Here is a 19,603-nt window from a genome sequence, read left to right on the forward strand (position 1 = left end):
AGCTGCAGTGGGAGAACTGCCCAGGCCTTTTGGAACCCACATACTCTGATCAGGACTCCAAGATACGGGAGCTGGTACTGCAGGATTTGGTATTTTCCTTGCTGAGTTTTGATGTTGTGTTGATCCAGTATTTGCTGGCTATGCCTGTATTCCTCCTGTTTAGAATGAGCATGTTGGCTCTGTGCCATTGGAAGAAGGTAGAGTGTGTTTTGATTTAATGGGGCTCAGAGTTATGAGATGGTCTTGCGTGTCAGATGGGAATTTGGACTAGACTTTTTTTAACAGTGCTGGTTCTAACAAAGACTATGGGTTCTTTTTTAAGTTAGACGTAATGCGTTTTGCACCATGGGGTAGTTGCGATGCTTATAGGGATCAGGCACAGAATGTGGTGGCTTGAATATAAAATGTCACTTTTGTAATTAGCTTTCTTTTGGCTGGGGCAGACATCTTACCAAAATCAGCTTAGGGGAGGGTAGCATTTATTTCAGGTTTAAAGAATCCCAGAAGAAGTTCCATCAAGGCAGAAGAAGCGGAAAACCCAACCCCAGCAAGCACCAACATCTAGTGAACAGAAACAGCCATAGCTCAAACTGCTTCATCCCCAACTCTTCATAGGCCTGGAGTACAAGAGCCACCCCAGTGACACCTCCTTCAGCAGGCTGCTGGAGACTCAAGTTGCAAGCTTAATCAAAATACCTCTCGGTCTACAGGAGATAGATAGACATTCACGTTAACACTACCACAGCCACCCATAGGCTCACTTTGTTTAAATACCTAATCTCCAGCTGGTGGTAGCACCTTTGGGAGGTGGAGCCTTGCTAGAGGAAGCATGTCATTGGGTGGGAAGGGGGTCTTGAGGTTTTATATTTTTCTCTCTTCTATGCTTCCCGTGTGACAATTTGAAGCCAGCTTCCCCATGCCTCCCATGCCTTCCCCACCATGTTGAACTCTACTCTCTGGCACCATAAACAGCATTCAACGATCTTCCTTCCATAAGGAGCTCTTGGCCAGGTGTTTGTTTACAGCAATAAGAAAGTAACTATTATGCATAATACCTTGTTCTTCACGGGGTCCTTAATTGCTCTTTTCAGCTCCACCATCTCCTCCTGCTGTTTTCTGTCCCTAAGCCTATCGTCATTTACCTTGCTTTGTTTGCCTTGACCTACCCTTGTCCCCACCTCTCACTTCCTCTTCACATCCCTTCAAAAACACGCTGGCTACCTCTTCTTTGTACCAAACTTTATTTATTTATTTAATCTGTCTTTACCCAAATGTTTATTAAGGGCTTTTGCAAAATTCTAATCTTTAACTGAACTCCCTGTCCTCTAAATTCCTTTATAAATAACACTTTATAGCTACTCTAAAATGCCTGGCCTAGAAGGGGCTCAGTGAATAAATGGTGTGATTTAATTTTTCTCTTATGTTTATCCTTTTCAATAACTCTCATATCATTTATTTCAAAATTAGTATGTCATATACTCTTTGAACAGCTTCTATGAATTTCAACTAGCTGACTCCCTTCCTGAGTGTGTTAGAACCTTGAATGCATATACATTTAAAGATCAAATACATCCTTCTGCCAAAACTAACTTCTAAGAATATTCCCCACTGTTAATAGTGCCACCTGTCCCGATATTTATCCAAGTCCAACTGTGTCATCTTTACTCATTTATTAATATCATTAAACCTAATTATTTTCCACTGGGAGGATTGGTCATCTACTTCTTTACTCTCTTAAGGCCATGAGTGTAATTATAGCTGTAATCATCTCACCCCTGGATCCTCCAGTGGACCTTTAGCTCAAGGCACTCAGAGAATCTTTTATTTTTTTTTCCTTGCATCTCTTCTGCATACTTTTACTTCATTTACACTTTCTACCACTCCTTTTATTATAGACTTCTGCTTAACAATCTGATTTTTCCCATTGTGCTAATTCTAAATCCTCTACCTGCCTCACAGGACCTTTAACTATATATCACTTCTATACCTATTTAAAGACCCTCATCAAATAATCTGTCAAATTTATATATGCAAGACATGAGACATTTTCCCTACACAGCATGTACCGCTGCCCATTCTCACCTCCACTTCTGTCCTGATGTGAGTCTCACCTTGAGTTTCTTCCATTCCAATCTACTGATATAGTTCCTCAAGGACGAGTTCAAACCAGCTCTTCAGTTAAAGCTTTCTGTGGTTGCCTGGCCCTTACTATCTCTCTTTCCTATGAACTACCAATCTTTTCCTCTTTTTCACTTAAACATTTGTTTGCCAGTCTTTGTTCTTTGCCCCTAATAGGCATGGCAACCCTGATTCTGTGGAAGGAAAACTGTGTCTTCAATGACAGAAACTATTTCTTTTCTGTCAAAACAGCACCTATCAGAGCATATATCAAGCATCCACCAAGTACATTTGAAAACCAGGCACAGTGTCACACGCATGTAACTCTAGTACATGGGAGTCTAAGAAAGAAGGTTAAACTTTGAGTCTAAGCTGAGCTACATAGGAATGCCTATCAACTTTTTCAACTGTTTTTTTTGTTTGTTTTTTTGTTTGTTTGTTTGTTTTTGCTTTTCAAGATAAGGTCTTTTCTAGCTCAGGCTAACCTGCAATTTACTATGTAGTCTCAGGCTGGCCTTGAATTCATGGCAATCCTCCAACCTCTGCCTCCCAAGTGCTGGAATTAAAGACATATGCCACTAAGCCCAGAGCCTATCAACATTTTTTTTAATTTTTATTTATTTATTTGAGAGCGACAGACACAGAGAGAAAGACAGATAGAGGGAGAGAGAGAGAATGGGCGCCAGGGCTTCCAGCCTCTGCAAACGAACTCCAGCTGTGTGCGCCACCTTGTGCATCTGGCTAACATGGGACCTGGGGAACCGAGCCTCGAACCGGGGTCCTTAGGCTTCACAGGCAAGCACTCAACTGCTAAGCCATCTCTCCAGCCCCCTATCAACATTTTTAAGTGCCTATTTAGTTCTCAGTTTTTCTCTATTGATCATGTATTGAAGCCAGATGGAAACAATGTTTTCCACGAATTCATTTTAATTTTAGTCAAGGGACCAGCTGAACCGGCATCACCTGGGACTTTGTTACAAACGTAGATTCTCCCAGGTCCACCTATAGTCATCACAAACTCCTGGGCTGAAGTCCAGCAACCTGTGTTTTTCAAGCCCTCTACACGTAAGTCTGATAAATATGTCATTTGAGAACCACTGCTGTAGATTAATCAGCCAGTTCTCACAATAACATTTATAGCCAAAGTAACGCTGGTCAACAGAAATGGTGGATTTGCCAATCTTCCCTGTTTGAGAACACTCTGTCCTGCTTACTAGACAAATGATGATTAACAATGTACTTCCTGTAATTCACAAAGCTTAGACAACGTGGAGAGATAGCCTCTTTGAGCACTCATTCTTTTAAATGACTCTAAAAGGTTTTGTAGGAAAGGTCAATATTCCAATTACCTTTTATTCTTATCCCTTTCAATCTGGCTTGAGGGTTCCAATCAGGTTCGCATTGCTGGCAGAAATTGCCCAACCAAGAACAGCTCATGGGAATAAAAAGGTTTATTTTGGCTTACAGGCTCGAGGGGAAGCTCTGTGATGGCAGGGGAAAACAATGGCATGAGCAGAGGGTGGACATCACCTCCTGGCAACATCAGGTAGACAACAGAAACAGGAGAGTGTGTCAAACACTGGCAAGGGGACACTGGCTATAACACCCATACGCCCACCCCCAACAATGCACTGCCTCCAGGAGTCATCAATTCCCAAATCTCCATCAGCTGGGAATCCAGCGCGCTTGAGTTTATGGGGGACACCTGAGTGAAACCACCACAGTGAGATTCTGATATCTAAAGCAGAAATCATTGTATTAATTTCAATGGAGCCTACTGATATTTCTGTTATTGGAAAAGTTTTTAGGACACAACTAGCAGTTTTAGCTTCTTGTGCATTGTGCTTAGAATTTGAAGTATCATTATAGACTTGTGTATTCGAATCTTTGGTTCCCATCGGGTAGCACTGTTTGGGATGAATGCAGAGCATTAAAGAAGTGGTACCTTAGGCTGTGGAAATAGCTTAGCAGTTAAGGCATTTGCCTGTGAAGCCTAAGGACCCTGGTTCAATTCCCCAGGACCCATGTAAGCCAGAAGCACAAGGAGACACTTGAGTCTGGAGTTCATTTGTAGTGGCTGGAGGCCTTGGCGTTCCCGTTCTCTCGTTCTCTCTGCCTCTTCCTCCCACCTCTCTCAAGTAAATAAATATTTTTTTAAAGGAGTGGCACCTTGCTGGAGGGAGTGAGTCATTTAGGATGAACATTAAGGTTTTATAACTTACCCACACTTCCTGTTCACTCTTTTTGTAGGTTCAATACTACCATCTGGCCTCTCTCTTGCTGCTATGTCTTCCCCTTCCATGATGGAATTTATCTCTTTGAATTTTAACCATAAAACATGATAATCCCTTTCCTCCTTAAGTTGGTTCTTATCTGGTATTTGGTCCCAGCAGTGTTTGTGGACATTAGCATCTTAGGAGCTCTGAATAAAAGTGACACCGGGAGTAGAGGTGGCAGGATCTGATGCTGATGACTCCAGAGAGGCCATCACAAGCTCAGATGTCTAAAGGGTACTTCAGGGAACTCAGTGTTCACCTGCAACCTTCTCCAGCACAGATGATCCAACGGGCAATAAACTTCACAGACTCTGCAGGTAATTTTCACCTTCTCGGATCATCGGTTTTCTCCGCAGCAAAAGAACCAGTGAAATGAATCTACTGTGCTTGCACACACATGTGATCATGTGCATGCACACACACAAACATAAATAAGAGGTGACAGGAAACCTCAATCATTTAAAGCCTTTAAAATTCCTACTGACACCTCCACAAAATGCCAAGAATCATATCAAGACCAATGAGGCAAACATTTCAGGGGTGTAGACTAGGCATAAACATTTAATGAAAGGTCTCCAGGTAAATTTGACACTAGTTCATAATTAAGAATGGGTGCCCTGGCCTGGAGAGATGGCTTAGCAGTTAAATGCTTGCCTGTGAAGCCTAAGGACCCCAGTTCAAGGCTTGGTTCCCCAGGACCCACATCAGCCAGATGCACAAAGTGGCACATGCAATTGGAGTTCATTTACAGTGGCTGAGGCCCTGGCATGTGCCTCCTCCCTCTCTTTCTTTCTTTCTTTCTTTCTCTTTCTCTTTCTCTTTCTCTTTCTCTCCCTCTCTCTCTCTCTCTCTCTCTCTCTCTCTCTCTCTCTCTCTCTCTCTCTCTGCCTCTTTCTCCGTCTGTCGCTCTCAAATAAAAATGAGAATGGCTGCTCTTAGCAACATAAATCTTTCCTTTCAGTGTAGTACACACTCAGCCATCAGATGGCTCAGATACTGAATATTTGAAGAAAACCACCAGTAAATACATAATTATGGGGTCCAGGGGCTGGATCCTGAAATTTCTGAATAGCTTAGAGATAAAACTTACTACTCTATCAGTGAATGACTTGGCTATATTTAAGGCTTTTCCTTGAGCATCTGTGGGCCATTTTCTTTCCTCTTGTTCTTGTTCCTCTTCCTTCTCTTCCTTTTCCTTAATATCCTTTTTCTCATCATACATCTATTATAGAAACTGCAATGATTGACTCAGGGTTCATGCTAGAATTTTATTTTCTTTCTTTCTACTTATAATTAGAGTCAAGAAGACTAATGTACCCTGGGTTATAAAGCATCAGTGAAAGGTTGGAAGACATACTATAGCATCAGTGAAGGGTGAGGTTAAAGGACTTCCAGCTTACGTTGTCATTGCTCTTCACAGAACTTTCTGTGAGTACAGGTGTAAACACGCTCATCTTCCAGAACTAAGAAATAGGTGGAAACTTTGAAATATCTATGAATCTATGCCTAATTTTATCTAAACCCAAGTAAGCAGAACTGCTATTGCTTGGTTTCCAAAATATAACCTGAATTTATAGTCAATAAATGTTCTAAACATAGAAAAACAGATTTTGTTTCACAAAAGGAACTTTATTAGAAACTCATTCTTGTGCTTACATTAGGTTCATAATCACCAGAGCAAAACAAACCAGTAATGTGAATGTTTGATCTGAATGTATAGCAATTTGGAAAAAAAAAATGAAATTTAGGTTCTATCCCTGTATTATATTTTTGCAGGGGCTGGAGGTCAAAGCCAGGTGCCCAATCATGTGTGCATAAGTCTGTGTGTATAATTTGTCTTGGAGGAGGCCACATGTGTGTGGAGGTCAGACGACAGCTTTACAAGGTCAGTCCACCTCACCTGAGACAGGGTCTCTCATTCTCATTGTAATGTGTTTACCAGACTATCTGGTTGGAGAATTGAAGATTTTTTTACTCACCTCCCATCTCATCATCCACATGCTGGGATTACAGAAGCCACCGCTGCTCTGGCTTTTACATGAGGAATGGGGTTCCAAACCCAGGTACTCAGGACTGTGCAGCAAGCACTTTATCAACTGATTCATTTCCTCAGTCCTTATGCAGAAAGAACTCTAATACTGAACTATATTCTCAGCTCTTAAATCTCTATTAAAGGTTTTTTTTTTTTCATGATTTAGACTTGAAGTCTCCCTCAAAGATTCATGTTTTAAACATTTGGACTCCAGATGTTGGTGTTATTTTGAAGGTTTTGGGACAATTGGAATGTAGAACCTAGCTGGTGGGTAGTGGCAGATCCTTGATGATAACATATCCCTTTCCCTGACTTTCTCCCTGATTCTTGTCTACAAGGAGACAAAATAATCTACTCTACCACATTCTCCAATTGTCATGATGTTCCTCCCATGCCCATGGAACCAAGGGTTGGAAACTTTTGAAATCATGACCCAAACCAAACCCCTTCATCAGTTAAGTTCTGTATGTCAAGCATTTTGGTGACAGTGGTGAGACAGTCTAACTAATCCATTTCTTAAATTCATATTGTGAATACATGTGTGCGTGTGCATCACAAATGATGTCATGTATGCAGAATGTATGAGCAGTTAAAATACAGGGGGAGGTGAACAGTACTTTGGTTGATGCATGATTTACAGCCATAATAGCCAAACCTTAGGAACCTGTACAGAAGGCTCCACCCCCTGCCAGGGTCCTCAGGATCCAAAGATACAAGTTCCATCAGTGTTGCACATGCAGAATGGTTTACACACATTTCTGTCAGCTGCGTCTGTAAAAACTTTGCTACTTATCTGATAACAACATTTTGCTATTGTTTATTTTGAATTTTTCTCTCCATGAGTAACTTTAAATGTTTGAACATTTATATTTTTTAAATGGAATTTCTACTTATGGTCCTCTGCTTATTTTTCCTTGGGGTTCTATGGATTTCTATATAGTGACATATAGACACTCTTGTGGACATCTTTTCAGCCACCTATTTCTTCATTCAGTTTCTAGATTCTATTCTTGTTAAATGTCTTCACTCTATATGGAGTCAGCCTTCTGTAACCTAGGCTTTCACTTCGTGAGTTAAACCAAAACTGGATGGGAAAAACAATTCAAAATACTCATAAAAATTGTATCTGTGCTCAAGAGGTGCAGATATTATCCCTTTGTGTTTTCCTCAAATATAATAACAACTTACGTAACTAGCTGGTAGGATTTAAAATGCATTCAGAGATACAAGTAATCTAGAGATGATTTAAGGTATATGGGAGGTTATATGCATATTATATGCAATGCTATCTTTTATAATAGACCAGGGTATTGTGGTATCAATCAGGAGGCTTTAGAGCCTATCTTCTGTAGATATCAAGGCGATGAAAGTATATATGCATACGTCTATACCTAATACGTACAAATATACAGATATTTATATGAGTAATTCTATCTTGGAATTTCATCTTTGCAAGACTTTTGTGTGTGCTCTTTCTTTTGCTCTGCCTTCAATGATTAAGTTTTAAATTTTCTGTAATATTTTGTCAAGTAATATAATCACATGTTCAATGTTACCCTCTCCTAGATGGAGTGTATTAGTATCAGTTATGAAATAAGCAATTCTCTTACCTCATTAGATACAAACTTTATAGCATGTTATATACCCAAGTATTTTTGGATGTTTCTACATTAGTGATTATATTCCTTTCTTCTCTAAAAGAAAATCAATATTATGTATTATTTAACCAAGTCCATTATACAAGTTTTCATTATGTTACCATTTCCTGAGATTGCATTGTATTTATATTTAGGATCATTTTATGGAGTCAAGAATCCAGTAGGCATTATATCCACATTTAAATTTGTGAGATTTATATTTTATGATGCAATTTCCCATTCAAGATAAAATATGTACATTCCACTTACTCATAATATTTAAAGATATTGTATTATATTGTTCTTTTGTAGATCATTACATCTTACCTGATAGTTTTCTTTTAAAATAATTATATGACATTATGAAAATCATTGTCTACATTTATAAATCAAGATAAGCATAAAATCTATTTTAACATGTTTAATGTTCTTCATAATTTTCTGATTATTTACTATTTAGCTTATGTTACTTGAGTGTCTTGAGTGTTATTTCCAAGAACATAACTACAAGATCACTGATTTTACCAGTGTTTTTCCTGTTGCTTTTATCTTCTCTGTGTGCTTATAAGGAGTAAAATTGTGAGCACCTATTTTCTTCTGAATTTACCTGAAAATGTTTTGTTATTTTCATGGAGAATATAAAATGCATTGACATCTGTTTAAATTTCTTTACTATATTTAAACAATATTCCTCTACTCATATTGTACTTCAATTACTTTCAACTGATTTTTTTTTAAATCTTACCAATGGCTTTTAATAATATTGTATTTGTTTATTTGAAAGCAGAGAGATATAGGGAAGAGAGGTAATTGGTTCGCCAGAGCCTCCATCCTGCTGGCAATGAACTCTGGGTGCATGCACCATTCTATGTAGCTGGCTGTACATGGGTACTGGGGAATCAAACTCAGGTCATTACCAGGGTCATTAGGGTTTGCAGATGAGCACCTTAACCTCTGAACCACCACTCCAGCCACTTGCCAATGGCTTTCCTGATGAGCAAATGCAAAAACAGCCAATATCTGAATTTTCTGTCATTTAAACTTATTAGAATTTTGAGAATGATTAGCACATGTCAATTTCCAAAAAGTAGCTCTTGCTCTCATTAGCATTTTTACTTTGATCAAGGATATCTGAGATTGTTTTGCCATATAATATTGATCTAAGAAACTATTTGCGTTTTCACAGAGGAAACCTACTCATCACATGTATACAATGAAGCTGTCATGATAAAGTTGGTTAATAATCTTTTTAATTTAGTAATTGTATTGTATGTATAAAAGGTTACATTCTTAACTCACTCTGGCTCCTGTTACACTGGGGGCACTTCTCTGTGGGGTTATGGTATTCCCATGTCTACTTATATTTATTTAAGTACTATTTCATGCGCCTTAACTATGAGATAATTGTAGCATTCTGATCACTGCTGCTGGTGCTTCTGCTTTGAAATGATCCCAATGAAAAAATTTTGAATAATTGTCAAATCCTTGTTTAACATCATGTCTCCACAACTGAAAAACTGTCCATATTTAAGTAATATTTTCTGTTACAGAGTTATTCTTTTCTTTTACCTACAATAATTTCCTAATGACAATTCATTTCACGTGTCTTATATAAAGAGGTTGTAAAATAAATTTTCCTAAATTAGTTTTTCTGTCTCCAAGATTGAAGGTCTTTTTAGTATTTTTTTTTGTTTATTTTTTTATTTATTTGAGAGCAACAGATTGAGAAAGAGAGAATGGGCGCACCAGGGCTTCCAGCCACTGCAAACGAACTCCAGTGCGCCCCCTTGTGCATCTGGCTAACGTGGGTCCTGGGGAATCAAATTGGGGCCCTTAGGCTTCACAGGCGAGATCTTAACTGCTAACCCATCTCTTCATCCCTGAAGGTCATTTTAGAAAAAAAATCAAACTCAAAACTTAAAAATCAATCTGTCTCAGTTCTGCACAGTAGTTTCTGTCCATATAAAATCATTCCAGGCCTCCTTTGTCTCCTGAACGGTGGTGACTTCACCCACTAAAAGAAAGTCACTGGAATGTGTCTCAGCCTGTAGTTATTGTATCCATGCTACTTTCTGTGGGTGCTGTGTAACCAAGTTATTGATGAACACTAATCTTTGCCTCTTTAAAACTGAATTAGGACTGGATAAATGGCTTAGAGGTTAAGGTAATTGCCAGCAAAGCTTAAGGACCCATGTTCTATGCTCAACTCTCCAGGTCCCACCTAAGCCAGAAGCGCAGGTGATGCTACTGCACAAGGTAGCACATGTTTACAAGGTGGCACACCCATCTGGAGTAAGATTGCAGAGGCTGGAGGCCTGGCATGTTGATTCTCTCTGTCTCTGTGTGTCTCTCAGTCTCACACACATAAAAAAAATTATAAAAAGCAGTTGCGTTAATCTGGGCATTCCCAGCCTCAATGATGCATCTGTAATATTGTAGGATGCCTTTTTTTTTTGGGGGGGGGTTACTTTCAATGTAGGGTCTCACTCTACCCAAGGCTAACCTGGAACCCACACTGTAGTTCCAGGCTGGCCTAGAGCTCACAATGATCCTCCTACCTCTGCCTCCCCAATGCTGGGATTAAAGGTGTGAGCCACCACACCAGGCAACAATGTCTTTTGATATGAGAGAGACCTAGGTCTCCATTTATAAACTTTAAATCCACGCTGGAGGGATGGTTTAGCAGTTAAGGCGTTTGCCTGAAAAGTCAAAGGACCTAGGTTTGATTTCCCCAGGACCCACATTAGCCAGATGCACAAGGGGGCCCATGTGTCTGGAGTCCGTTTGCAGTGGCTGAAGGCCCTGGTGTGCCCTCTCTATCTCTCTCTCTCTCTCTCTCTCCCTCCCTCCCTCCCCCCCCCTCAAATAAATAAATAAACTTTAAATCTTAGGAAATGTTCTTGAGCTACTGAAATACTACCTGAAAATTCATTTGGTAATAATGTATATCCCACTAGTTTGTTCAATTCCTACTAATGATACTAATTTTTAAGATATACAACATGATTAAAGTATTTGAACATTATTGCTAACAATATCGTCAATCCATTGCACTTGGTATTATAACATATTCAGCTCAATTATTGAGAGAGGTATACATAGGTCTTGAACAATGAAAGCCTTTGCAAGCAGAAATCCAGAGGCTACAAAGAAACTCAACACTAAGTCATACTGCCAACAGGCCTTCCCTGGCTCAGAGAACTTTGTGGAAAAGGGGATGGAAAGATTGTAAGAGCTGAAGAGTGGGTAGGAGTATCCTAGCCCCAGTTCCCCACTGCCCCATAGGACTGACTGAGGCCTCCATTGCCTAACTACCATAACTGCACTCAGAAAGGCCCCCATGGTAACAAGAGTTGGGGTGAGGGGACAGCAGTATATAACCTGTTATAATATAAAATAATATTTTTTAAAAAAATTATAAAGAAATCCAATCCCCAAACAACCAAAAAAGAGCGAGAGAAGGTGGAGGGTGTATATATTCTACCTAGCTAGAAAGAATTTTTTCTTGATAGGGCTAGAGAGATAGCTCATTGTATAAGATGTTTGTTGCACAAGCAAAATGGTTTTATTTCAAACCTCTAACACCTACATAAAATTCTGGGCACAGTGACCTGCCACTGTAATACAGGCACTAGCTAAGCAGAGACAAGGCAGCCCTGGAGATTACTGGTTAGCTTGTCTCACAGAATGCTTGAGCTGCAGGTTCAGTGAGAAAGCCACTGTCTCTAAATAAATAAATAACATTGATAAGTAATAGAAGAAGATACCAATATTAATCTCTAGCCTCCACATTCAAATGCATATCCACACACATACAAATATGCATACACATATGCTTGTAAACCACACATACCCACACCCCCCACACACACACACAATCAAAAAAGAAGAAAGAAGGAAAAAAGGAGAAAAGCAAAGAACAAAATTAAGTTGGCTTGAGAGTAGTCAATAGCTTAAATAGTAAAACAATTGATACCATGCTATAAAATTGAGGTATCACCAACAGCATTAATGTTATAAGAAAGTTTGTCTAAAGAGAGTGACTATTTTAAATATATTGAAAGTTCACAATCTTGTATTTGGAGATCCAAGTGAATAAATTATAAGTTGTAAGATATGTATCATCAATAACAGGGACTATGTCTTCAAGCCCTGATAGTCTGTGCTCTACATGGTCCTTTACATGGATTGCGTTTTCTATGGAACTCCATAAAGGATTTATTCTATTTTTCATTTCCAGCATCATTTCAGATACTTTGCTGTACTGAATTCTACTTTCAGATTCTTGTTTTACTTTCTCATTTTACTTAAGTGTTTGTGTTCTCTCTGAATTTTCTCATATATGAGTGGATATATAGATAGATATAGATAGATATAGATTATATAGATATAGATACAGATACAGATACAGATATAGATATAGATATAGATGTGCGTATATGTATAATTTTTTGAGGTAGGCTCTCCTTCTAGCCCAGGCTGACCTGGAATTCACTATATGTTCTCAGGGTAACCTCAAACTCATGGTGATCTTTCTACCTCTGCCTTCCGAGTACTGGGATTAAAGGAGTGTGCCACCATGCCTGGCTCACTCACATGTATTTTAATACACGTTTTGCATTTGATCTGTTGTTTTTATGCTCTTGGATGTCATTTAAGTAATCATTCATATCCTCTTGGAGTTGTTTGATCGTATTTGTAATTGTCCTCTGGAACTCTGTCTGGAATTTCTTCTAACTCTCATGTAAGACCAACAGTATGGGATAGGTAATTCTTGATTTTGTGTGTGGGGGGGGGGTGTCCATCTGAAAATAGGATGTTGGTCAAGTCTTTCAGACCTGTGTTAAGGGAATTTTTTTGGCTTTGTGCTTGGTAATCCTTTGTCTCCGTTTGTGTTTGCTCTTCTCAGTGCCATTTAAAGTTGTCAAGAAAACACCTACTGTTGATGTATACATGGGGTAAGTAAAGTGATTTTCAGTATTTTATTTTGCAGACCAGAGTATGTGCATTATGCTACAGATACATGTCAGGGAAAGGGTACATAGGAGCAAGGAGAGAAAGCAGCTCTGTCTGGACGCACACATGGGAAAATGGCAGTGAGTGGCGGGAGGAAAGATTGTGTTAACAGAAAAGTACTGAAATTCATATGTAGCAAATACTCCCACCAAAAGATCACCTCACCTGTAATTGATTGCCTGAAGATGCCAGTTCCCAAAGGCAGCTTGACTATCATAACGACTATGTATCACATAATCTCTCATACTGTTGCAATCTCTCTCTAATGTCCCTTTAAGAACTGACATAGTATTCCCTTTACTGCGTTGATCCCTGACTACATCCCTGGGTCCTACAAACACTCAACTGGTTTTATCTTTCCCCACTACTCCCTCCAAGTTCATCTTATGCACAGTTCCCAGAAATCATGATTCTGTCTGCAGGAAAAATAAATCAAAGCTCACAACAAACATAACAGACTTCTTTCAGCCTTTACAATAAAATTGAGGATCATTCTTACTCGTATTCTAAGCCACATTATCCTTGTTAAGGGTAACTTTGCCTTTACCTACAATTGTTCTTTATATACAGAATCAGTAAATATTAAAGAAAAATAAATAATTACTCAAGTCTATATTCTATAAGCATATATTTATTCAGAGTTTTCTAAATTCAGACACAAGCTTTGAACAACTTCATAACAAGTACACATTCTCTTCTGCAAGACAGTTTATTCCATTTTCTAACCTTCAGGGTAATAAATACATTTTATCTTCTTAGTTTTTCTGTCCTAAAATTACACATATAGCCCCTGTTTCTTCCTTAGTGAAACCCCAAATTGTAACAAATCTAATTGTTAATCATAAGATTTGGACTTGGTCCAGAAATAGTCACTTCAATGGCAAAGGAAGAATAATAATGGTGATTAATAGCCAAAGGAATAGAACATTCTAAAACAACATGGTTGTAAGCTACAGCCACAGCCAGAGCCCTGCCCACAGCCAGAACCACAGCTGTATCCACAGCCTGCACAGTAGTTTCCATAATAATGACAAGACATGGTGTTGGGAGGTAAAGTTTCCCAGGGCCTTTATATGCTCTCAGAGATGGGTTCATCATACCTCCTATGAAATCTGTGCTGCCATTGTACAACCATGTGCCTAAAATGAACTCATTCTATGCACAAGGATTTTGTTATGAATTAATAATTTACTTGCTTCTGTCCTAGGAATTTTTGCAAGCCTAAATACAAAATGCACATTGGCTAAACACCCAAGCATACACAACCATAATTTTTCATAATTACATTTTATGAATATGACATAACACACCATAAAAGTGTTTGACTTGTAAATATGTTTATCATTCTGCTCTTTCAAGGTCTTGGAAATAATCTACTTTATAAAAGGTTCTACTAACTACCATTGACAATTTTTCTTCTGCTGATGGCTATTCATCATCTTGGTTGTTTTTTGCTTTCCTAAAACTATATTATAGTAATAAAATTAATTCTAAAATATTACTTTAATATTTTTGACAAAGATCTTGGAATGTTAATATCTCCCACTCCCAAAAACATACTGCACTATAAAGAAAATTTCCCCATCTCAATTCCTTTTATACTCCTCAATAAAGATGACTTTCTGTGTCTTATTTGGAGCAAAAACTGATTGTTAAACTGCTGAGCAATTGGTTCTGTAAAGAGATGTATTATTCACACAGAAAAAGAACATTTTCTAAGGGTTCCAATTTTCTAGTTTTGGTTGTTTAAGAGTCCTACTATGAAATCCTAGTTTTGCCTCAAACTCAGTTTGTACTCCAGGCTGGCTTCCAATCCATGATCACTACTGAATTTGCATATCTTGTGCTTTTTATTAGAACCTACTACTTAGGAGCAAGTCTATTGCTAGATATTTCTGTTATAAGTCCAAGTTTCTTATCCAAATCTTATCAATAATTAACAGACATTCCCATACTCCACAAAATTCTTCTGAAATGAGTCTAAACTGCATTTTAATTATAATACGTGCCTATCCTAGTTTTTACTAGATAGTACACAATTATGGTATTATTGGCATTATATCTTTCTGTGGTACTTATTACCTTTCCATGCTTTTTGCTTGTTATATCTCCATCCCATTGTTTCATTATAAGAAATTTTCTGTTTCACTCTCATCTATGTGGCATTTTTTTTTTTTTTCTGTGATTGGGTATGTTCACTGAGAATGATGTGTTCCAGGTTCAACCATTTTACCTCAAATTTCATTGTGTCATTTTTTTCTTACTGCTATATAGAATTCCATTGTGTAGATATACCACATCTCAGTTATCCATTCTTCTAGTGAGGGACATCTGGGTTGATTCCAGCTCTTAGCTATTATGAATTGAGCTGCTACAAACATGGTTGAGCAAATCTCTCTGGCCTGTGGTTTGAAGGTTTTAGGGTAGATGCCCAGTAAACTGGGTCTGTTGGTATCTCTATAGTCAGCTTTTTCAGGAGTCTCCAGATTGCTTTCCATAGTGGTTATACCATCTTACATTCCCACCAACAGTGAGTGAGTGTTCCTACTTCTCCACTCCTCTCCAGCATTTATTTTCATCTTACTTTTGGATGTTTGCTATCCTTACTGGGGTAAGGTGGAATCTCATTGTTGTTTTAAGTTGCATTTCCCTGATGATTATGGGTGCTGAACATTTTCTTAAGTGTGTGTTTGCCATTTGTATTTCTTCCTCTGTGAACTGCCTGTTGAGCTCTTTGCCCCATTTTGTGAGTGGGGTGTTTTGACTTTTTACTGTTTAGATTTTTGAGTTCTTTGTAGATTCTAGAGATTAGGCCTCTGCCAGTTGGATAACCAGCAAATATTTTCTCCCATTCTGTGGGTAATCTATTGGCTTTGCTTTTTGTATGCTTGTCTGTAAAGAAACTCTTCAGCTTCATGTGATCCCATTGGTTGAGTGACTGTTTAAGATCGTGAGCTTCCAGGGTTTTGTTCAGGAAGTCTTTTTCATTCCTCTATCATGGAAAGTACTTCTTATATTTTCTTCCAGTAGTAGTAGAGTTTCTGGTCTTATATTGAGGTGGTCTTTGATCCATTTGGACTTGAGTGTAGTGCATGGCGAAATGTGTGGATCAAGTTTCAATTTCCCGCATTTGGTTATCCAATTTGTCCAGCACCATTTGTTGAAGATGCTGTCTTTTTTCCAGCCTATATTGTTAGGGCCTTTGTCAAATATCAAGTAGCTATAGTTGCTTGACCCACCAGGCCCTTAGAGGGAACACCTGACCCACAAGACACTGGAGAGGGTATGATGAAGAATGACCTTAATCTTCTACAGCCTCTCTCTCTCTTTCTCTCTCTCCCTCCCTCTCTCTCTCCTTCCCTCTCTCTCTCTTCTCTCTCTCTCTCTCTCTCTCTCTCTCTCTCTCTCTCTCTTCTCTCTATTTTATATTAGTTATCTTTTTCTTCCTTTTCTTAGTGGGCACTGACCTGTAACTTCCAGTACCAGCATGTAGCTATCATCCACAATGAGCTTTTGATCAGAGAGACCTACAACATTTCCTAAAAGAAAGACAGATTTCTGTCAGAGTACTTGATGACCCACCAAAGGTTAGTGGTAAAACCCTACTGGTGAAGACACCATATGTGGTTGACATGTAAAATGGCATGGCATGGCTGGAAGCTGGAAGAGAGTCAGTGCCCAGTCAGTCAGCGTGTCTAGTGCCAGAAGGTGCTACATGGGCAACTGGAGGAAAATGACCAATATCTGTCCAAGCAACTCATGATCTCACCTACTTAGCAGCAAATAACCTTTTGTGATGCTCATACAAGTGCAATAGTGGCACACAGCCATGGTGGGGAACCAACTCCACTTGATTCAGCTAACTGATCCTCTCAGTGGTATGGGACCCATAGCTGGAGCTGGGAAACAAGTCAGTCTCATTCTATCACAATATGTAATGGAAGGTTCTAATGGTGATAAAAAAAATGAATACCACTAATAATAGATACCACTAGACCCAAGAGGTTATACTCCAGATGTACTATGGGAAACACACAGGTGGTAAATATAGAGTGTCCTTTTTGACTCTCTACCTTTCTTTCCTTTTTGTGAGAGAAGGTCTTATTTTGCAGCCCCGTGTGGCTGGAACTCACTATGTAGACCACACTGGACATAAACTTGTAGCAATTTGTATTTATGAGCCACCATTACTGGTTTCTCTACTTTTCAAGTTGCATAAAATAGTTTATAGTCATGGTATATATTACAACGTGTTATCATACCTACACTTTATGATCTCTAAACAATTTAGTACATGCATTATGTTAAACAAAAATTACTATATCTTGACATGAGAATGAGTAAAACCTACTCTTTTAGAAAACTTCGAGGGCTTAGCAGTTAAGCATTTGCCTGTAAAGCCTAAGGACCTTGGTTTGAGGCTCGATTCCCCAGGACCCATGTTAGCCAGATCCACAAGGGGGTGCATGCATCTGGAGTTCATTTGCAGTGGCTGGAGGCCCTGATACGCTCATTCTCTCTCTCCCACACTCTTCTCTCTCTCTCTCTCTATCTGCCTCTTTATCTGTTTGTTGTTTTCAAATAAATAAATAAAAAATAAACCAAAAACAAATTAGAAAACCTCAAGCATACCACACCAACTTCCAAGTGCCTAGAAATTATTCAACTTTTAACTAAAGAATTGTGGTCTTTGGCCAATATTTCACATTTCTTCTATCATCAAGCATCATAATATCCGATGTTCCTACAAGTTTGATATTTTTATGCTCCTCACGTAAGCCAGATCTTGTGATCCTGGGGAGGTTGCCCATGGTTTATTTCACTGAACATGACATTCAGGCTCATCAATATTATCACAAAAAGAAGGCTTTTTTAAAGACAGCGTGAATAAATAAGCAACACAACTATTTCATGCATAACTCGTTTTGAGCCACCTTCAACTAGCAGTGGTTCCCTGACACAGTAATGGCAGTAGAGGACAGGCACAAGGGGTATATCCCCCTCCTCACTAAACAGAAAGATTTGAGCTTCATCGTGAGCCCCTCCCGCTTCTTGTACAGGCCCAGACTGTAAGCAAGATGTGGATCATAGTTTCTACAACTTTGAAACCCTGGATGTAAAGGTAACACCAGTGGGGGGAGCAAGGTTGTGGTCTTCATTCGTTTTGTTAAGAAGGAATGGTTGCACCTAAGTTACTTTCTCCAGTATCTCTTATTTCAAAGTACATAGCTTCTGCAACAGTTAGCTTCTCATTGCTGGGATAAAGCACCAGACCAGGGACAGCTTATGGGAAACAAAAGGTTGATTATAGGTATACAGTTTGGAGAAGAATATTTGTTCTGGCGGAGATAGGCATCTGGCTCAAAACATCACACATCCATAACAGAAGGAGGTAATAAGAGCGAGCACCAGCTGGCCCTGAGTGCACAATAGGTGGACTAATCAATCCCAACACCCACCACAAGTGACCCATCCGCTCCAATAAGGCTTCATCTCAGGAAGGAGCCACGAGCTAAGGAACAAGTAGGAAGCATAACCACAAACACTAGGCTATGGGAAGCATTTACATTCAAACCAACACAGAATCCAATAATTAAAGATGACATGGACACAAATATTTCTTAGGGAAGGAATCATTTTATTCATAGAGTGAATACTTGTCTTCCATGGTCACGTATTCCAATAGTACAGTTCTTTGTGCTTCTGAACGCAGCAGCAGCATAGGCATGGGGAGACAGGTAAGGGTTTGATCTAAAATAGTCAATGAAATAAAATCTGTCCTCAGTGACATGCTGGAACTGCTCAAGCAGCATCAGGAACAGAGACATATTGTAATGTATTTCAGGAGCCAAGCAGCAATTCAGTGCTGGTTTGAAGTAAATGAAGGAAGTATTCCAGCTGATCATGCTCTTGCAGTGCTCATTTTGAGAGCAAATGAGGACACTTGGAGGTGATCAGCAGCAAGAGGAATAGCATCTTCTGTAGGAACTTGGCCGGTAGCTGCAGGAGACAGAGCTATATCCACAGCCATACCTGGAACCAGAGCCACATTTTGAACCATATCCACAGCCATATCCATGGCCATAGCCACAGCTGGAGCCATATCCACAGCCAGAGCCATATCTGCTGTACCCACAGCCTGAGCCATATCCACAGCCTGAGCCATATCCACAGCCTGAACCGTATCCACAGCCTGAGCCATATCCACAGCCTGAGCCGTATCCACAGCCTGAGCTGTATCCACAGCCAGAGCCATATCCACAGCCTGAGCTGTATCCACAGCTTCCACAGGAGTTTCCGTAGTAGTTGCCACACATGGTGTCAGGAGGTGAGGTTTCAGTGGAGAGGGAGGAGGATACTTCTGAAGTGTGAATGTGAATGTCACCCACTCTCCACCGACCTTTATATACTTACAGCAGTGATGCCTCATGCCTCACATGGGCTCTGCTCTCTCATTTCACAACCATGTGCCTACCATGAACTCACTCTATGCACATTTTGTTAGGAATTCCCAGCTTACTATT

General features: G+C 39.3%; 1 protein-coding gene across 1 annotated transcript; it reads right to left on the bottom strand.

Annotated features, from left to right (window-relative positions):
- Window positions 1-19,033: 19,033 nt before the first annotated feature.
- Window positions 19,034-19,396, bottom strand: LOC123460717 (keratin-associated protein 21-2-like). The gene is made up of 2 exons (XM_045149201.1): window positions 19,212-19,396; window positions 19,034-19,112 (listed from the first exon to the last, which is right to left on the bottom strand). The coding sequence occupies exons 1-2, from the start codon at window positions 19,394-19,396 to the stop codon at window positions 19,034-19,036; spliced, it is 264 nt and encodes an 87-aa protein (XP_045005136.1).
- Between the last annotated feature and the right edge of the window lie 207 nt (window positions 19,397-19,603).

This window comes from Jaculus jaculus, chromosome 5, assembly GCF_020740685.1.
Source record: "Jaculus jaculus isolate mJacJac1 chromosome 5, mJacJac1.mat.Y.cur, whole genome shotgun sequence".
Taxonomy (NCBI): Eukaryota; Metazoa; Chordata; class Mammalia; order Rodentia; family Dipodidae; genus Jaculus; species Jaculus jaculus.

Bases quoted from the DNA above. Each gene is read 5' to 3' on its own strand.
- LOC123460717 (XM_045149201.1), bottom strand. From the start codon at position 19,396: ATGTGTGGCAACTACTACGGAAACTCCTGTGGAAGCTGTGGATACAGC. The intron at 19,113-19,211 runs GTACAGCAGATA...CTCTGGTTCCAG, and splicing joins GGATATGGCTCAGGCTGTGG to GTATGGCTGTGGATATAGCT.